The 18,448-nt window shown below is 34.4% G+C and overlaps 1 protein-coding gene across 1 annotated transcript; it reads left to right on the forward strand.

The window, feature by feature from the left end:
• The first annotated feature begins 13,277 nt into the window (after positions 1-13,277).
• LOC127093886 (palmitoyl-acyl carrier protein thioesterase, chloroplastic) lies at positions 13,278-15,840 on the forward strand. Its single transcript, XM_051032799.1, has 5 exons — positions 13,278-13,543; positions 13,664-14,173; positions 14,262-14,395; positions 14,801-14,914; positions 15,037-15,840. The coding sequence occupies exons 2-5, from the start codon at positions 13,679-13,681 to the stop codon at positions 15,548-15,550; spliced, it is 1,257 nt and encodes a 418-aa protein (XP_050888756.1). The 5' UTR covers positions 13,278-13,543; positions 13,664-13,678; the 3' UTR covers positions 15,551-15,840.
• Positions 15,841-18,448: the final 2,608 nt, after the last annotated feature.

Here is an 18,448-nt window from a genome sequence, read left to right on the forward strand (position 1 = left end):
TTGGTATTTTGGTTAGTAAACAAAGAAAAATAAATTATGATACAATCAAATGTGCTTGGTGATCTCTCTCAATGCAAACCCAATGAATAAGAGGTAAGGAGGATGCCAAGGTGTGATCCCAAAGTCAATGCAAATGATGAGATATCATGAGGGATCTTAGGGTCAAAATTGGGATCTTACACACATAACTCAATGATTCATTATTATGGAATGCAAACACAAAGTAAATTTCCTAGGCCGATCCCATGTTCTGGACTATGGATATGGGTCATAGCTCTCTGTCATATCGGACAATATTCCTCGGTATAACCTACATCTAGGAAATGTGACACGGGTCACAGAGGTACGCTCTATAAGGAAATTCTTATGAGTGCAACTTTCTATTAGATGTATTTTGTATTATGTCAAAACTATGATACTTTAGCGTTTATGTACATTGGACGACATCCTTTAAGTCTCGTTATGCATTTTATCGTTAGGAAGCATAACAACATATTGGAAAAGGTTTATAAAAGGTTCATGCATAAAATAAAAGGTTTCATGCATCAAAGAAAATGTTTAATGCATCAAAAACTGATTTTCATATGAAAAGCAGCTATGTGTCGACACATATGCTCTATAGGTCGACACAAAGAAATATATTTTCTCTACAGGTTGACTCATCCATTTTTCAGGTAAGCTCATGTCCTGGATTTTTAAAGCCTCTAGGCTCTGTTTGATATGTTGTCTCTACAGGTCAACACATGACCTATACAAGTCAACGCATAGTCCATACAGGTCGACACATGCATCGTATGTGCCGACACATGACTTACATAGGTCGACACATACATTAAAAATCTTAAAATTTTGCATTGTTTTCCATTCATTTTTCATTCCTTTTGCTTCATACTTGCATACATGTATATACTTCATGCAAGCATCATTTCTAGTAAGATTCTAAAGCAAGGTTCTAGAGTAAACTTACACGAAATCGGGATTTCAAATAGTTCTCATCATCTTCAACCTCATTCTATGCATACACATAAACAAACTACACATAATCATTCTTTGTTTGGGTGTCATCTAGAATTAGGGTTGATAACGTCCAATTTAGGTTGATTGAACTGTAAATTGGGTTGAGATCATTGGGGGTTTCAAATAATAAAATCAAGCTAGGGGTTTTCCTTCAAGATAAATTTGGGATTTGAAGGTTTTGGACAATATTATGCAATTTAGATCTGATCGAGTGAATACTTTGAAGAGCGAAAGGTTCTTGCGAATGAGTAGCGTAAGACGGTGGATCATATTGGAAAATCTTGGGTTAAAACAATTCACGGTTTGGATTCGACCGAGTGAAAGCTTTGGAGAATAAGGGGTTTCTCGAAAATAAGTAGCACAAGACGGTGAATCAAATCATCATTGTTGGTTACTTCATCAAGTTTGGATCAAGGGAAGAGAAGGTGTTAGAATCAACATAAGATTTAGGGTTTGTAAGGTTGGATTGATACATCTCTCTTGTATAAATACTTTTGCAAAGTAAGGTTAATTTCATTATCTCAATTCAAGTTTGAATTGAGAGCAAGCATACCCATAGCGAGGTCGATTGGGGAACGGCCTAAATAAATCCTTGTGTACTCTTTCTCCCTCTCTATCTCTTTTATTTTTTGTTTGCAAATTGTTGGATTCATTGATCGTGTGATCAATAGTTTTGGATAATATTTTTGATTACCTTTTTAAAGAGGCTTTTTTGAGTTTATCTCAATCCTTTAGATTGTTATTGGATTTTAAGATCAATAAAACCATATAAATTTTCAAAAAAAAATTGATTGCACATAAGGTGTTCGATAATTTGTATGAATTGATTTTTTTGTTTGATCATTGGAAATAGTCTATCTTTGTAGCTTAGCATTCAATTAGTAGATATTAAAAGCCTTCAATCAATTTGGGTTCATTATCATACATTGATAGCATTAACGCATATCTGATCTTTTCGATAGAGGTTCGGTTAGACGATTCGATCCGGGTTACTTATGTTTGCCATAAACTTTTCAAAACAGATTTTTGTTAAAAAATTAACTAGTTATCTATTCCCCCCCCCCCCCCCCCCCCCCCCCCAAATCAAGATAGAATTCTATCGTCTAATAAGTGGTATCACGAGCTTCGATTGATTCCGTTCTTAATATTTGCTTATTATAAAATGGCTACCAAACCGAATGGGTCGTACAATTGAGCACCAGTTTTTACCGGCGAAAATTATGGCTATTGGAAAGCTTGTATACATATCTATATCAACTCGGTTGATAAGGGTGTATGCGATGTCATCATAAATTGTCCTAATAAAATTACAATGACCAATGGTGAGGGCATTGTTGTACCAAAATCGAAAGATCAATGGAATGATAATGATAAGAAATTGTGGTCACATGATTGGAAGGCATTAAATATTCTCATATCTGCACTCGGTGTTGATGAGTATTATCGTGTTTTCCATTGTGAAATTGTCAAGGCTATGTGGGACACATTTGAAGTTGCTTGTGAGGGAACTAATGAGGTCAAACAAGCTAGGATCAATACCTTGAATCAAGAGTTTGACCTATTTTGCATGAAGCATGGTGAAACCATTGCCGACATGCAAAAGAGGTTTTCACATCTTATAAATCGATTGAATGCTCCAGGTAAGCCTATTTCCAATGATATTGCTACTACTAAAGTTTTGAGGTGTCTTAATAGGGAATGGCAACCTAAGGTCACCACAATCAAAGAGATGAATGATCTTAAAACACTTGATATCACAACTTTGTTTGGAAAACTAGAAGAACATGAGCAAGAACTCACTTGCTTGGAAAATATGAAAAAGAGCATGAGGAGAAGGTAAAGAAGGAGAAAGGTAAAGATAATAAAGTAGAGAAGAAGTATATTGCTCTAAAGACTTTAAGCTCAAATTCCTCAAACAATGAGCAAAGTGATTGTGAAACAAGAGATGGCAAGAATTCTGATGAAGAAGATATATGGTTATTCATCATAAGGTATAATAGATACACGTGGAAACATGGAGTTAAGAACTCCGACAAGAACCAAAGTAAATCTATTAGGATATATAACTCCTCAAAGGAAGATGAGAATAAGAAGGGTAAACATATAAGTTCATGCTACAATTATGGAAAAGCAGGTCATTATAGGTCGGAGCATCCTATGATCAAGAAAGACAAAGAGAAAGGCCATCACAAGAAATCTAGCAAGTCTAGAAAAGCCTATGTTGCTTGGGAGAGAGAAAGTTATTCTTTAAGTGATGAAATCTCAAGTTTAAGTGTTGAATCGGCCAAGATTTTTTACATGGCAAACAAAAATTAGAAGAATATTGTAAGTCATTCTAAGCTTGAATCTACTCATGAATTATCTTATTCTCAATTACAAAAAGCTTTTGAATACCTACATAGACAATCCATAGACTCTTTTAAAAAGTTATCTTCAAACAAAAGAGTCTTTTCACATTTAGAAGCTAAAGTTTTGGAAAACGAAAAGAATATGGAAGCTCTTAAGAAATTTGTGGTAGATATTCTAAAAGATAAAAATGAGGATAAGAAACCTTCATGGTTTGGTTGTGAAACTTGTCACGTTTGGAAAAAAGAGGTAAATACTCTTCAAGATAAATTGGATAAGGCTTTAAAACCAAATGTCACTTTTGCTATTGATACTTCAAATATAATATGCCTTATCATAATCCGTATAGAAGGTATAGCTTTTTTGAAAAGGGTTCAAATAGAAAAGTCATATATTCTCACAACTTATATTGTCATTATTATTGCAAGAAAGGTCAAACTATTGAAAAATGCAAGTTTATGAGACTCTTTGTTCCTAAAGGTGCTTAAAAATGGTTGCCCAAATGCAACCAAATTTTCACTAATCCTCATGGACCCAATAAAGATTGGGTACCTAGCACTTTTACTTGATCTTGCAGGATAATGTCTTGGCTCTATGAAGAAAGTATAGGACCTCGTTTGTGGATGCACAAGGCATAATACGGGTGACATCTCCTTATTTATTTGACTTTGTGGCAAGGAAGAAGGGTTCTGTTACCAAGGAGGTCAACATCTAGTGTTTATTTTAATTGATAAAAGTGTGTTAATTATTATTAATGTTTCCTATCTGAGAAATGTAGGAAAAGGTATTTATTTCGTGATGTAGGTTTATCTTCAATAAGACATACTCAAGTACATTGGATAAGGGATTGATCAACCTAAGTTGATGAAACCTGAGGAGGAAGAGCAAGATAACCATCATGGTTTAAACAAGAATGAAAATCCAACCATAGAGGATGATCATCAAGTCGATAATCTTCTTGGATACATTATTAATCAAACTTTTGGGTAATTTTTCAAAGAGAAAAATGGTAAGGATGCTTGATTTCAAAAGAGTTTGTGACACATTTTTCATTTATTCCAAATTTTGTTTGAGAGTTCCTTGTGGAACGCAAGTTCATCCTCCGTCATTCGTACAGTGAGGTAATATTGTTTCAACTTTTTCTTTGTAAGTTCCTCCTTTGTCATTTGTATGTATGATACATGTTATGAGTGTTAATTTACCAAAATATATAGTGATAACCATTGTGTGTTTCATTTAACATGTTTATAGTGGCCTCATTCTAAATATCTCACATCCATTCTATATATTTTGATATTTCATGCTCACATTTATGTGTTTTCATGTTATTGGCTAGCAAATCATGAAAAATAATCATTTGCATCTGTCTCTCATAAAATAGTTATGCATGTATCAAGTTGAGTCCTCTAAAGTCAATCCAAAATCATATATGTCAAATTTTTCAATTTTTAGACCTCGTGTCGACTCATATTTCGTATAGGTCGGCACATGATTATAATTTTCTGAATTTTTCAAATTTGGTTCAGTGTGTGCCAACTCATGTTTACATAGATCGGCTCATAAAATTAATTTTTCAGAGTTTTTTAAACTTGTTTCAGTATGTATCGACTCGTGACCTTTTCAGGTCGGCACATGCTTCCAAGAGGTCGACTCATAAGTCATTTTTGGGTCATTTCACTTCATTTCTCTTTTCCTCTCAGACATGCACCAAATCTCCAACACTATTCATTTCATCTTGAATCTTGAAAACATTTAAAATTGTCATTAACTCTAATTACATTCACCACATATCATCCACATTCAAATCTCCATCAAACCATTAAGCATTCTCACTCGTTATCCTCATTTCATCTTCTAAAACCCCCATTCATCCAAATTCTCCAAAAATCCAAATTTGCACTCATTTTTTGTTTTTATTCACATCTTTGTGTGTTTTTGTGTTTGTTTTTTTTATCTGATTTGATTTTATGGATAATCATTTATCTCTCAAACATTTTGACTTATCGTTCACACATTTCATCGAACACTTGGTGTGCGAACTTTGTTAGAACAATTCTCTATGACACCTAAGCTTTCAAAAAGAAAGGGTTTTTCTAAAGGTAGGGGTAAGATAACTACATCTTCTACAGTTCCGGAAACTCTATTTTTATTGGTTTCAACTAGGTGTGTTGAAGCACTTGAGCAAAAACATCAACACCGGCTTGTTGTGAAGCAATATGTATGGAAGCCTATTGTGGATGGTTGTTTGGATATTCCAGATGTTGTTAGTCTTATTATGGATCAACACATTGATTAATTTCTGAAGCTTGCACACGACTATAATAAAGACATCATTTGTGTGTTATACAATGGGTTGCATGATATGAGAGGTACATCCTTCAAGTTTATCATAGGTAACATTGTTTATGAGTTTACTAATGATCTTTGTAAGTCTTTATTTGGTATTACTATTGTTGATGTTGATGATGATGTTGATGTTGAATGGTTGGTGACGGATGACAACCTTCATCAACATTTTAAGTGGAGCATACATCTGAATCAGTTACTTAAGGCTCCTCATTCTGATGATTTCTATGATCCTATTACAACATGTCAATTGAAGATAGTTCCTAGGATTTTGTTGTGGCTGGTTTCTCATGTCTTACGCCTAAATAATGACGGGTTCTCAAGAATAGACGGTGCTGAAATTTATCTGGTCTATATTCTTTTGAACAAGATTAGAATTAATTAGGAAAATTACTTTGTCTCTTGAATATTCTCCATTAAAGACTGCAACAAAGGGACTTCATTCTGCTACGACTCCATGATTTCCAAGATCTTGAAGTATTTCAACATTGGGATGTCAAATCTTTAGCATAAGTCTCTGGGTAAGGCTCAGGAGTTCTCTCAACATACCCTAACCAACATGGGTTACTTTTGGGATGTAAACCATCATGTGTACTACTTTCGTATGAGTAAGAATGGTAGGAAGATATATAGTTTTGATGATATTGCATAGTTTGGTGATGATTCTGCTGAGACACATACGGTTGATGATCAACCAATTGGTACCTCTCATTATGTTCATAAGGGTGATAATTTTATGCCAGATGTTACTCATGAGAATGCTCATGGTAATACTTGTGGTGCAGGATTTGATGATTCGTCTTTCATCATGACTATGCTACAAAACATGCAACTTAAGCAAGATGAGCGTTATGAGGAAGATTGTATGAGGCGAGATGCCTTTGAGGCTGCTCAAGTGGAGAGATTTCGTCTATTACAAGAGCACATGACTCCACAAAATGAAAATTTTGAAGCCTTTGCTCCCTATGTAACATAAAGTCTTGTGTGTATGCGAAATGAGACGGATGTAAATCATGCAGCTACGATTTCTAGGATTAACCATATGATCTCGGCCCAAAATAAAAATCATTATCATTATGCTCAAATTTATCGAGAAATGTGTGACTTTTTGGATCATAATTATGGTAATGATGGACAAGGATGGCATAGGGGAGTGAGACCAATGCCTAGGGTCTGTGGAGGATGATGAAATATTATGTTGTTGTGTCTTTGAGTCTCATGTCTTATGGAACATTTCTTTGAATCATACTTTGAGTCATCACGCATTATTTTTTTGTTGGTTTGTTTTGTTGTTAGTTATTTCTTGATAATGTTACTATTTGGTTGAATATGAGACAATGATTTTACTATGCGTATTGCCTTGGATGACAATTGTGTAATGTTGTTATATTACTATTTTATTTATGTTAGGTTAATTTCTATTGTCTATTTTCATGTATGTGAGTGCACGTTCTTATCTTTGCAAACACCTCTGTATGGTATATTTTATATGTGATATATTATATCTACGTGATACGGCTAATCTGAGTGCATCTTTCGATAAGTTATGTTATGAGAGTTTTGTATAGTGTCAAAACTAGGGTTCTTTAGCGTTTATGTATATTATACGATATCCTCCTATTATTTATACGCATTTTAGCATTAGGAAGCATACAAGTCTTTGGAAACTTCTTTGAAAAGATCTCATGCATTAAACATGCGTGAAAAATCAAGTTTCATGAAAAATTGCAGGTCAGGTTGGCACATTCCAAGACAGGTCGACCTATAGTGAAAGTTTCCAAGCTATAGGTCGACACATCCATGCCATAGGTTGGCACGTACGCTGCAGTATTAAAGCCTGCAGCTACTGTTTTATGTGTCGACTCAACAGGCTGACACATAGGAGGCACATGACCATGACAGGCCGACACATTGCTTTGAATAGGTCAGCACATGCTCATACAGGTTGACACATGACTTTAACATGCTAACCTATACGACTCATGTTTGCATATTTTCATTGTTTTCTCAAAGTGTCTTGTATTCCTTGTGTGTTCCATTTACCCATGCATATATATACTCATACATGCATCATTCTATAGTAAGGTTTCTAGAGTGATTCAAACCTACATGAATCCAGTATTTTAAAGCATCTCATGATCTTCAATTCAATCTATGCATACACACAATCAAACTACACATAATCATTTTTTGATTGGGTGCCATCTAGATTAGGATTGATAACATCCAATTAGATTTATTATATCAAAAATATCGGGTTGAGATATTTGAGGGATTTAAATAAGAAAACTGAGGTGGGGGTTTCCTTCAAGATCTTTAGCGTTTGAAGATTTTGGACAAGATTGTGCAATTTGGATCTGATCGAGTGAAAGCATTGGGACTAGGTGTGTCACTCAAGGGAGTAGCCTAAAACGGTGGATCGTGTTGACAAATATTGGGTTCAACAAGTGTGCGCTTGGGATTAATTCAGTCGGGTGAAAGCCTTGAGACAAGTAGGTCGTGCAAGGAAGTAGCAACAACAGGTGAATTGAAACGACATTGTTGGTGTCTTGATCAATCTTTGATCGAGGTTTTTGGAGGTGCTAGAGTCAAGAACAAACTTAGGGTATGTGGTATTTGATCTCTCATCTCTTGTATACATGCATTTGTAAAGTAATATTGATTATAATAATATCTCAATTCAAATTCGAATTGAGGGCAGACGTACCCATAGCGAGGTTGATTGGGGAATTGCCTAAACAAATTCTTGTGTACTCTCTCTCTCTCTCTCTCTCTCTCTCTCTCTCTCTCTATATATATATATATATATATATATATATATATATATATATATATATATATATATATATATATATATATATATATATATATATATATATATATATATATATATATATATATATATATATATATATATCTTTTATTTTTCAATTTGCAAATTATCGAATGCTTTGATCCTGGGATCAACATAGTTTGAATCATAATTTTGATTATATTTTAAATTTTGTGTTTGTTGTATTGATCACTAACCATTTGGTTGTGATTAGATCTCTTAGAACAACAAACACCATATAAAATTCCAAACTTTGTTCTTCGCATACTAAGTGTTCGACAAATTGTTTGACTTAGTTTTTTGTATGTATATATCATTGGAGAGAGAATTTTACTATTATGGAGTATTCAACTAGGGTTGCTTAATTATTGTTGATTGGCTTATGGATTATTATTATAACATTGACATTTTTATGCATATCTGGGCTATTCAATAGTAGGTTTAGTTAGACGACTTTTGATCTGGGAAATATTTGAAACTTGCTTCCGCGCCATAAATTTTTCAAAGTCAAATTTTTGGATAAATTTTTAACTTGGGATCTATTCACCCCCTCCCCCCCCCCCCCCCCCCCTCTAGATCTAGTCACATCGTTTAACAATTAATAACTTTCTTTGTCTCTTTTTGATGTTTTTAAATGGAGAGAAACATATGCAGCTATAAAGCTATGATGCATACATTCAGGGGGAGTCTTCATGAAGACACGAAACGCACCATCTCAAGTTTTTTCATCATCAATAATGGGGAGTATGTGAATGCAATTTACCATTATATGTATTTTGTATGATGTAAAACCTAAGATACTTTAGCGTTTATGTATATTGGACGGTATCCCCTGAGTCTAGTTATGCGTTTTAGCTTTAGGAAGCATAACAACATATTGTAAAAGGTTTATAAAAGGTCCATGCATCAAAGAAAAGATTTCATGCATCAAGAACTGATTTTCATTTGAAAAACAGCTATGTGTCGACGGATACACTATATAGGTCGACACATACAAATAAAGTTTCTCTACAGGTCGACACATTCGTTTTCAGGTCGGCTCACGTACTGCATTTTTAAAGCTTATAGGCTCAGTTTGATGTGTCGCCTCTACAGCCCGACATATGACCTATACAAGTCAACGCATAGCCTATACAGGTCGACACATGCATCATTTGTGACGACACATGACTTACATAGGTCAACACACATATATTAAAAATCTTGAAAATTTGCATTGTTTTCAATTCCTTTTACATTCCTTTTGCTTCGTACTTGCATACGTATATATACTTCATGCAAGCATCATTTCTAGGAAGCTTCTGGAGCAAGGTTCTAGAGTAAACCTACATGAAACCGGGATTTCAAAGAGTTCTCATCATCTTCAATCTCATTCTATGCATACACACAAATAAACTACACATAATTATTCTTTGGTTGTGTGTCATCCAAAATTAGGGTTGATAACGTCCAATGTAGGTTGATTGAATTGTAAATTAGGTTGAGATCTTTAAGGGTTTCAAATAAGAAAACCAAGGTGGGGTTTTCCATCAAGACCATTTTAGATTTAAATTTTTTGGACAAGATTATGCAATTTGGATCCGATTGAGTGAAGGCTTTAAAGAACTGAAGGTTCTTGCAAGGGAGTAGTGTGAGACAGTGGATCATATTGGTAAATCTTGGGTTACAATAATTTGGATTCGATTGAGTGAAAGATTTAAAGAACAAGGGGTTTCTTGCAAATAAGTAGTGTGAGAAGGTGAATCAAATCGACATTATTGGGTTACTTGGTCTAGCTTTGATCAAGGGAAGAGAAGATGTTAGAATCAACATCAAACTTAGGGTGTGTAGGGTTGGATTGATACATCTCTCTTGCATACATGCTTTTGCAAAGTAAGGTTAATTTCATTATCTCAATTCGAGTTCTAATTAAGGGAAGATGTACCCATAGAGAGGTCGATTAAGGAACTTCCTCAACAAGTCCTTATGTATTTTTTCTCTCTCTTTATCTCTTTTATTTCCGTTTGCAAATTGTTGAATTCATCAATCATGTGATCAATGCATTTAGATGATATTTTTGATTACCTTTTGAAAAAGGATTTGTTGAGTTGATCATAATCATTTAGATTGTGATTGGACTATAAGATCAATAAAACCATATAAATTTCCAAATAAATTTGATTGCACACAAGGTGTTCGATAATTAGTCATAATAGATTTTTTTGTGTTTAATCATTGGAAATAGTATATCCATGTAGCTTAGAATTCAATTGGTAGTGGTTAAAAGTCTTTTATCAATTTGTGTTCATTATCATACATTGATAGAATTAACGCATATCCGAGCTTTTCGATAGAGGTTTGGTTAGAAGATTCGATTCGGGTTACTTCCGCTTGTCATAAACTTTTTAAAACAGTTTTTTGTTAAACTTTTTTTAACTAATGATCTATTCACCCCCCCCCCCCCCTCTAGATCTAAGTCTATCACTTCTTTCCCCGGCAAGAACCTATATCTTAGGTCACAAACTTCCTATAATAATCAGAATACTTTCTCGGGCAAGTACCTCTTCCATGGGTCAAGACACAGGTCACGATATTCATCTCAAATGATTCGTCTTTTCCACTATGAAATTTTGGTCCTCCATGGGACTCAAACCCACTTTAAGGATCACTCCTCGTATGGGACTCTAATCCATTTTAAGGTTCACTCCTTGTATGGGACTCTAACCCACTTTGAGGATATGAATCAATGGTTCGTCTATCTCTATCACTACTTTACGTAAGAGTCAGATTCAGGATAAGCACGAAAAATGGGTTATTCCTGAATACGTGATTATTTACCACAATCATCATGTTATTATCACAACATGTTTCCATACAAGACCCATTATCTCGCAACTAGACATCATTCACCATCCTTGCCACCCGACATTCTCGTAGATTGAACGATTCATCTTAAGCGATCACTCGTTCATGGGTACCACTGAGGTTCATATCATGTTCGAGTATCGCAACCTAAGTTATGAATCATAACCTAGTCATCTTGTTGATATTATTCACCTAGCTATGATCTTAGGTTTAATCTCTCTCATCATAATAGTATTGGATCAATTACTTTTATTCAATACAAATATGGCATAATATAAGTCATAAAGCATACATGATAGTATAACATCATCAATTATGTAATATTTGGAATTCACATATGGTTTTTTCTTCACCAAACAGTGGAGCATGGAACTAACTCTCCAACACATCTAACTGTGAATCGATCTGAGTTACAAATCTCATTTTATGGTGGAAATGGAGAAACAAACAATTTTCCAAAATATCATAACCCTCGCTTAGCGAGCTCCAGCACTAGCTTCAAGCAAGCCCAAGCAAGGTTCAAGCGAGACCAAACAAAATGTCTTAACTTCTCAAAATTCCTTACCTCGCTTAACGATGACAGAGCGAGCTCCCAACGAGCCCTCGCTTAGCGAGTAATCCCCATCGCTTATGGACCATGACAGAACAACATTTCATCGAAAATCAAGCTCTCTCTTAACGAGCAAACTCCCTCTCCTAGCGAGGTTGATCGAACAACACTAGTGGGAAAACGAAACAGGGAGAGAAACAGGCAACCATACATCATCATGTCACACTTAATCAACACCAAATGTCATGGATGAACAGTAATAACATGCAAGCAATAAGAATATTATGTATCAACATTAATTTCACACACATAGCAAGTTTGTCAAGAACCCCAATTCCCATGATCATGAAAGTTTCCCCCAAAAGCTAGAACTATCTATGAACCCACCTTAAATCAAGAAGATGATGATGAAAGTTGAGATGAAGTTCTTGTTGATCCAAGTCTTAATCATATTCTTCCAAGTTTTTCTCCTTTCTCTCATTTCTCTTCTCTTCTTCTCTTCTTTCTCTTCTCTTACTAACCAAATGATATAATGAATGGTAAGAGAGAGTATGAGGAGAAAAAGTATCTTAAATGGAGTTTTGTCCTCTTGTGGATAATGATCATTTATCAATATTACCAAAATGTCTTTTCTCTTACTAATTAGCAAGGATAAAGTGAACTGGGTAAGAATTAATCTCATTTAAGTTCACTAATTACTCAATTTGTCCCAACTGACGAGAATTGGAGTATTTAGGAACTTATTTTGTCTCAACTGACAAGAAATAAAGCATTTAAGAGGATATGAGATATTATAAAATCAGTGGTGGTCATAAGTATGAGATTTAAATTTTTTGAATATTGTGAACATGAGTTTAAGTTCTTTGTTAAACTTCATAGTTAGGGTTTAAGGTCTAAAGACTCTAACCTTCTTTGAGATAGTTGTCTCGTGGGACATGTGTCTTACTATGGACTTTCTCATTCAACAATTAGTGGAAGGACATCCAACTAGAATTTCACATCTCAAGGGTGTCTTCATCCTCTTATCTACTTTGTTTCTTAGAATTTAGATTGTGTTCATCCTCTTATCTAATTTGTTTCTTAGAATTTGGATTAACTAGTTTCTAGTAAATTAAACAATAATTTATCTTAAAACAAAACTAATTTTTATGAAGGAATATTTTTATAATATCTCAAATAAAATTAGTTGTTTGATGATTTTGTATTGACTTAATATTGAAAAAAATTATGAGGACAAAAAAGGAAATTCAATAATAATTTAGCAAAAAAGAAAAAGTAGAAAATAAAAGGAAAAGAGAAGTTGAATTAAGAGCTTAAAAAGCAAGGCGGGCGGGATAGCCATGTGGATTGTATATAACGAAGCACTGCTGGATGCCAATTCAGTGCAACTCACATCGCTGGCTGCCTCTAACACAAACAAACTATTATTATTATTATTCTCTTATACGTTCAACATTCAAAAATTACTACTAACAGAAACAAAATCCACAATTTTTGGATTCAAATTCCGATAGTGTTGTTACGACGGGGAAAAGGGCTGTTTTTGCGTTTATTCGCAATTCAACAAGCCTCTTCTCTTCCCCTTCATTTTCTACACCTTCTTTAAGGTACCAAACGCTGCGTTTTATTCTTCTTTAATTTTCTTGGCTTGAATTTCCATGCAAATTTGATTTTCCTTTCTTTCTAGATTCTAAATCAGATCTACATCGACAATATTTTGCATGCAGGTGTAAATTTCAAAAATGGTTGCAACTGCTGCAGCATCATCGGTTTTTCTTGTTACTTCATCATCATCTGACATTGCTGGAAAACCCTCCAAAAATGGCGGTAATTCTGTTAGCCTCGGAGGATTCAAATCCAAACAAACCTCTAATGGAATAAACGTTAAGGCGAATGCGTCCCCTTCCAAAACCAATGGAACCGTGTTAGCTGCAACTACGGCTGCGAAGGTTGAAAATGATTCACCGTCACAACAATATCGCCAAAGGACATTCATCAATCAGTTGCCTGATTGGAGCATGCTCCTTGCCGCCGTTACAACCATTTTCCTTGCTGCGGAAAAGCAGTGGACCGAGCTTGATTGGAAGCCGAGACGGCCTGATATGCTCGCTGACCCTTTCGGTATAGGACAAATTGTTCAGGATGGTTTGGTGTTTCGCCAAAACTTTCCAATTAGATCATATGAAATAGGGGCTGATAAAACCGCGTCTATAGAGACGGTAATGAATCATTTGCAGGTATGTATGCTGTTCAAGTGAGATTTTAATTGTGTTGTTTATGTTGATACAATTGCAAACTTATTTTAAATATTTGTTATGATAACAGGAAACTGCACTTAATCATGTTAAGACTATTGGGCTTCTTGGTGATGGTTTTGGTTCTACACCAGAAATGTGCAAAAAGAATCTGATATGGGTTGTAACTCGAATGCAAGTTGTGGTTGATCGTTACCCGATGTGGTTAGTCTGAACTCTGGACTCACCCTTGTAATTTATTTTTGTGGGGATTTTTGTAACACAAGATGGCCATTTTATTATGTTAAATTCTTCTGGGATGATAATAGATCTGATAAGTATAAGCTTCATACATTATAAATTTTAGGATTTGGGGTTTACTTTGCCTTTAGGCTGTTAACAGGATATGAAATATAATATGATGTTAGTTATCAATTTGTTACCTACTTTTATAAAAGTTTTGTAGGTTTCTTGAGTTAGGCTAGCAACTATTATGGTAGAAAGGTGAACATGTGCACTTTTGAAAAAAAGTAACTTATGCTATTTGGACTTTGCAAATTGCTTAGTAATGCTAGGAATAATATTCTGTATCTGTTTGTCTGAAGTTGAGTGAATCTGTATTTTCTTTAGGGGTGATGTTGTTCAAGTAGACACTTGGGTTTCTGCATCCGGAAAGAATGGTATGCGTCGTGATTGGCTTGTGCGTGATATCAAAACAGGTGAAATCATGACAAGAGCAACCAGGTAGAAGTCAATTCAAAAACTTTCTCTGTCTTTTCTTCTGTGGTTACCATTAGACATGTTTAAACTGTTTTTCTGAATATGTGATTTCTGATCTGTTGGTTTTTGTTTTTGATGTTTTACAGTGTTTGGGTAATGATGAATAAGCTGACAAGGAAGCTCTCTAAAATTCCCGAAGAAGCCAAAGAAGAGATAGAGCCTTATTTTGTTAATTCTGTTTCAGTTCTGAATGAAGATAACAGAAAACTAACGAAACTTGATGATACGGCTGAATATATTCGTACTGGTTTAAGTCCGAGATGGAATGATCTAGATGTTAATCAGCATGTTAATAATGTGAAGTACATTGGATGGATTCTGGAGAGTGCTCCACAGCCAATTTTGGAGAGTCATGAGCTGCATTCAGTGTCTTTGGAGTACAGGAAGGAATGTGGGAGGAACAGTGTACTTGAGTCTCTGACAGATGTAACGGATGCTGACATTGGAAATTTAGCAGACAGTGGATTTGTCGAATGCAAACACTTGCTTCGGCTGGAAGATGGTGCGGAGATTGTGAGGGCTCGGACCGAGTGGAGACCAAAACCTGTCAACAATTTTGATGTTTTGAATCAGGTTCCATCACCATCACAGAGCATCTAAATGTTGAGTCACAGAACATGATTCCCCTTTTCTATATGCAGATTGGATTTCACCCTTTCTTGCTTTTGCGAGATCATTGTGTATTAAATGTTTACTAATATGTGTTATTCCAACGGGTGAAAGAGGGAGAGGATAGTGAAATATCATTCTCATTGTAATTGTAATTAGCTCCTACTCTTTTCTCCCTCTTCCAATTCACATATGGCTATGGTACTGCAATGTGTCAATGATATTATTTAATTGTTTCTTCAAAATGGCTAAGCATGTATATTAAATTGGTTTCTGTCTTATTATTCCATTGTAAGTTATTGTTTTTTTTTTATTGTAATAGTGGGTTATAAAAGTGGAGATGAAATTCAACCTAATAATATCGATTTTTGCCGGTTGAAATAGGATCTACGGACTAAGTTATGGATAGATAAATAGTAGTTTCATAATGAAGGCTTGTTTTATTTATGTCTACAACGGTCATAATCTAGCCAACTTATTTGCCATTAGGGTTGGACAAACGACTTATTTGCCATTAGGGTTGGACAAACGAGTCTCACCCGACCCGAAACTGAAAAACCAACTTCAGAAAAAGGAAAGCGGGTGGTTTCAAACGGATCGACGAGTTATGTGGGTAGTCCAATTAGTTTCACTTGGTTTTGTTGGGGTCTGGCCGAATGATAGAAATTGGACCGAATGATAGAAATTGGACCGTAAAAACTCAAACCCACCCGAAACTAATGTTCATTTTAGTTATTTTTGGGAGTTACTTAATGCATTCTAGATGTTTCTAATGTACCACATGAATTTCCAAAAATGCTCCATGTTTTCGGAGATGCATCTCCGAACGTACCTCTTGCACACTCAAATAAGGTCATTCTGAGAGGCATTCTATATGTTGGGTAATTTTTATTTCTGAGATACATCTTTGGAACATTTTAAGAAAAATATTAATTATTTATCAGTTCAGTAAAAATTTCGCAGATGCATCTCTGGAATTATGGGCGGCATTTGGAAATTTTCTGCCATCTTTGCCGGTCAGATATTTCTGGGGATGCATCTCCGAAAATATCTGATAAAGAACCAGTTGCATGATCACACACCATTGTTGACATAGTTGGTTTTCAACCAAATCCTTCACCATAAAAACCTTTCATTCGCTGCCCATTTTTTTAATTTCAAATCTCCATCCTTTTGGTTCGTCACATCATAGGAAGCAAAAAAGATAGAATTTCAGTAAAGATTTTTCTTTTTCCTCTGCATTGCCCCTATAACAACATTTGTGTTTTTTGGATATGAAAAAACTGGTTATATTTTAGGCTCTGTCATGAAACTGGTTCAAGAGAAGTTCTGGAGATGCATCTCCAGAACAAGATAAAAGAGTGCGGTTCCGGAAATATATCTCCGGAATAACATATGATTCATTGAGTGGTTTATATTGATTTATGGATTCTATAAAGGTGTTTTTATGTTATATTTCACACAAACTGAAAATGTCTCAAATGTCGACACTAAACATTGTCTGGTATGTCGCAAATGTCTCCTTCTCCAACGGAACTCCCGGGTGCACGTTCAAGCTCAAAGACTTCACCTCCCTCAATGATATCAAAGACGAAATCCATTATCTCATACCTTACAGAGACAACCGAAAGATTAAAAAAACTAGAGTACCGTTCACCGTCGATTGGCAACAAAGGGAAGATTGAGTTTAGCAAATTTGAGCTCAAGACGCAATCGGATGTACGGGCTATGTGGAATACATTTTTCCGTTTTGAAACAAAAATTTTGCTCGAGTTGGAAGCGAGGATTTCAAGATCGATCGGAGATATTCTTAAGATGTTGAAGTGTTCACTTGAATATTGAAGTGTAATGTTGCATTTTATGTTGAGCTCATCTATGTAATCTTAATTGTATTTTATGAATCTTTAGAAAAATTTCTTGGTTTTGGATATGGTATTGATGCTTATGTCTTACCGAAATGTAACTACGGATAATTTTCGAAGATGTATCTCCGAAATAAAATAAACGAAACAATAAGGCGTCACTCTGAATGGTTTCACTTAAGTATGTATTGGAGTGCGTTCAGAGATGTATCTTCGAAAACATGAGATATTTTTGAAAATTAACATTATTGTAAAAACTTGTTTTTTACTATACCATTTTTACAATTTTTATTAAACCCGACCTACACTAATTATCGACTCATTCTATAATTCATTCCGTTCTCATTTCATTAAGTGTAGCATTTTTACTCATATCCATTGTGATCTTTATCATTTTTCTCTTCCATCTTTTTTCTCACTCACATATGTTCATATTCTACTAATTCAATTTATTTCTCTATCAATCTCTACATTTTATTATCACCATGTGCTTTTCTATAGGTGAAGGGTGGAGAAAGTTTAGTGTAATTGCAAATTGATTCTTGAATATCACATGCTCTAGATACATCTATACTTTTGTTATGATTTTCTCTTCATCTTTTCTTAAATTTCAAGTCAAATTTGTTTGGTTACATAGTTTTGTAAGTTGGTCAATATACAATCGATCACTATTATAAATAATAATAAAAAAGTTAATTTATTAAATAAATATATATAATCATTATTATATATCAGATACATCAATTATTTGACCGATATACAATTTATGAATTTATTATATTAATTATGTAAATCTTAATATTTAATAGTTCGGTCTGGTATTAGGATTATGTTTTTGTTTTTTTTCTATAAATATTTTATCAAATCTAAAATTTGATATGTAATTAGAATCGGAAAAGAAATGACCGCGAAACTGCAAAACCGACAAATCCACCATCCGATGAACCTATAGTCTCAAACAACCGATGAACCTATATATATATATATATATATATATATATATATATATATATATATATATATATAT

This window comes from Lathyrus oleraceus, chromosome 1, assembly GCF_024323335.1.
Source record: "Lathyrus oleraceus cultivar Zhongwan6 chromosome 1, CAAS_Psat_ZW6_1.0, whole genome shotgun sequence".
Lineage (NCBI taxonomy): Eukaryota > Viridiplantae > Streptophyta > Magnoliopsida > Fabales > Fabaceae > Lathyrus > Lathyrus oleraceus.

Excerpts from the sequence above, each read along its gene's own strand:
- LOC127093886 (XM_051032799.1), top strand. The coding sequence starts at position 13,679 with ATGGTTGCAACTGCTGCAGCATCATCGGTTTTTCTTGTTACTTCATCA. Across the intron at positions 14,174-14,261 it reads CGGTAATGAATCATTTGCAG|GAAACTGCACTTAATCATGT; the intron begins GTATGTATGCTG and ends TTATGATAACAG. Across the intron at positions 14,915-15,036 it reads ATCATGACAAGAGCAACCAG|TGTTTGGGTAATGATGAATA; the intron begins GTAGAAGTCAAT and ends GATGTTTTACAG.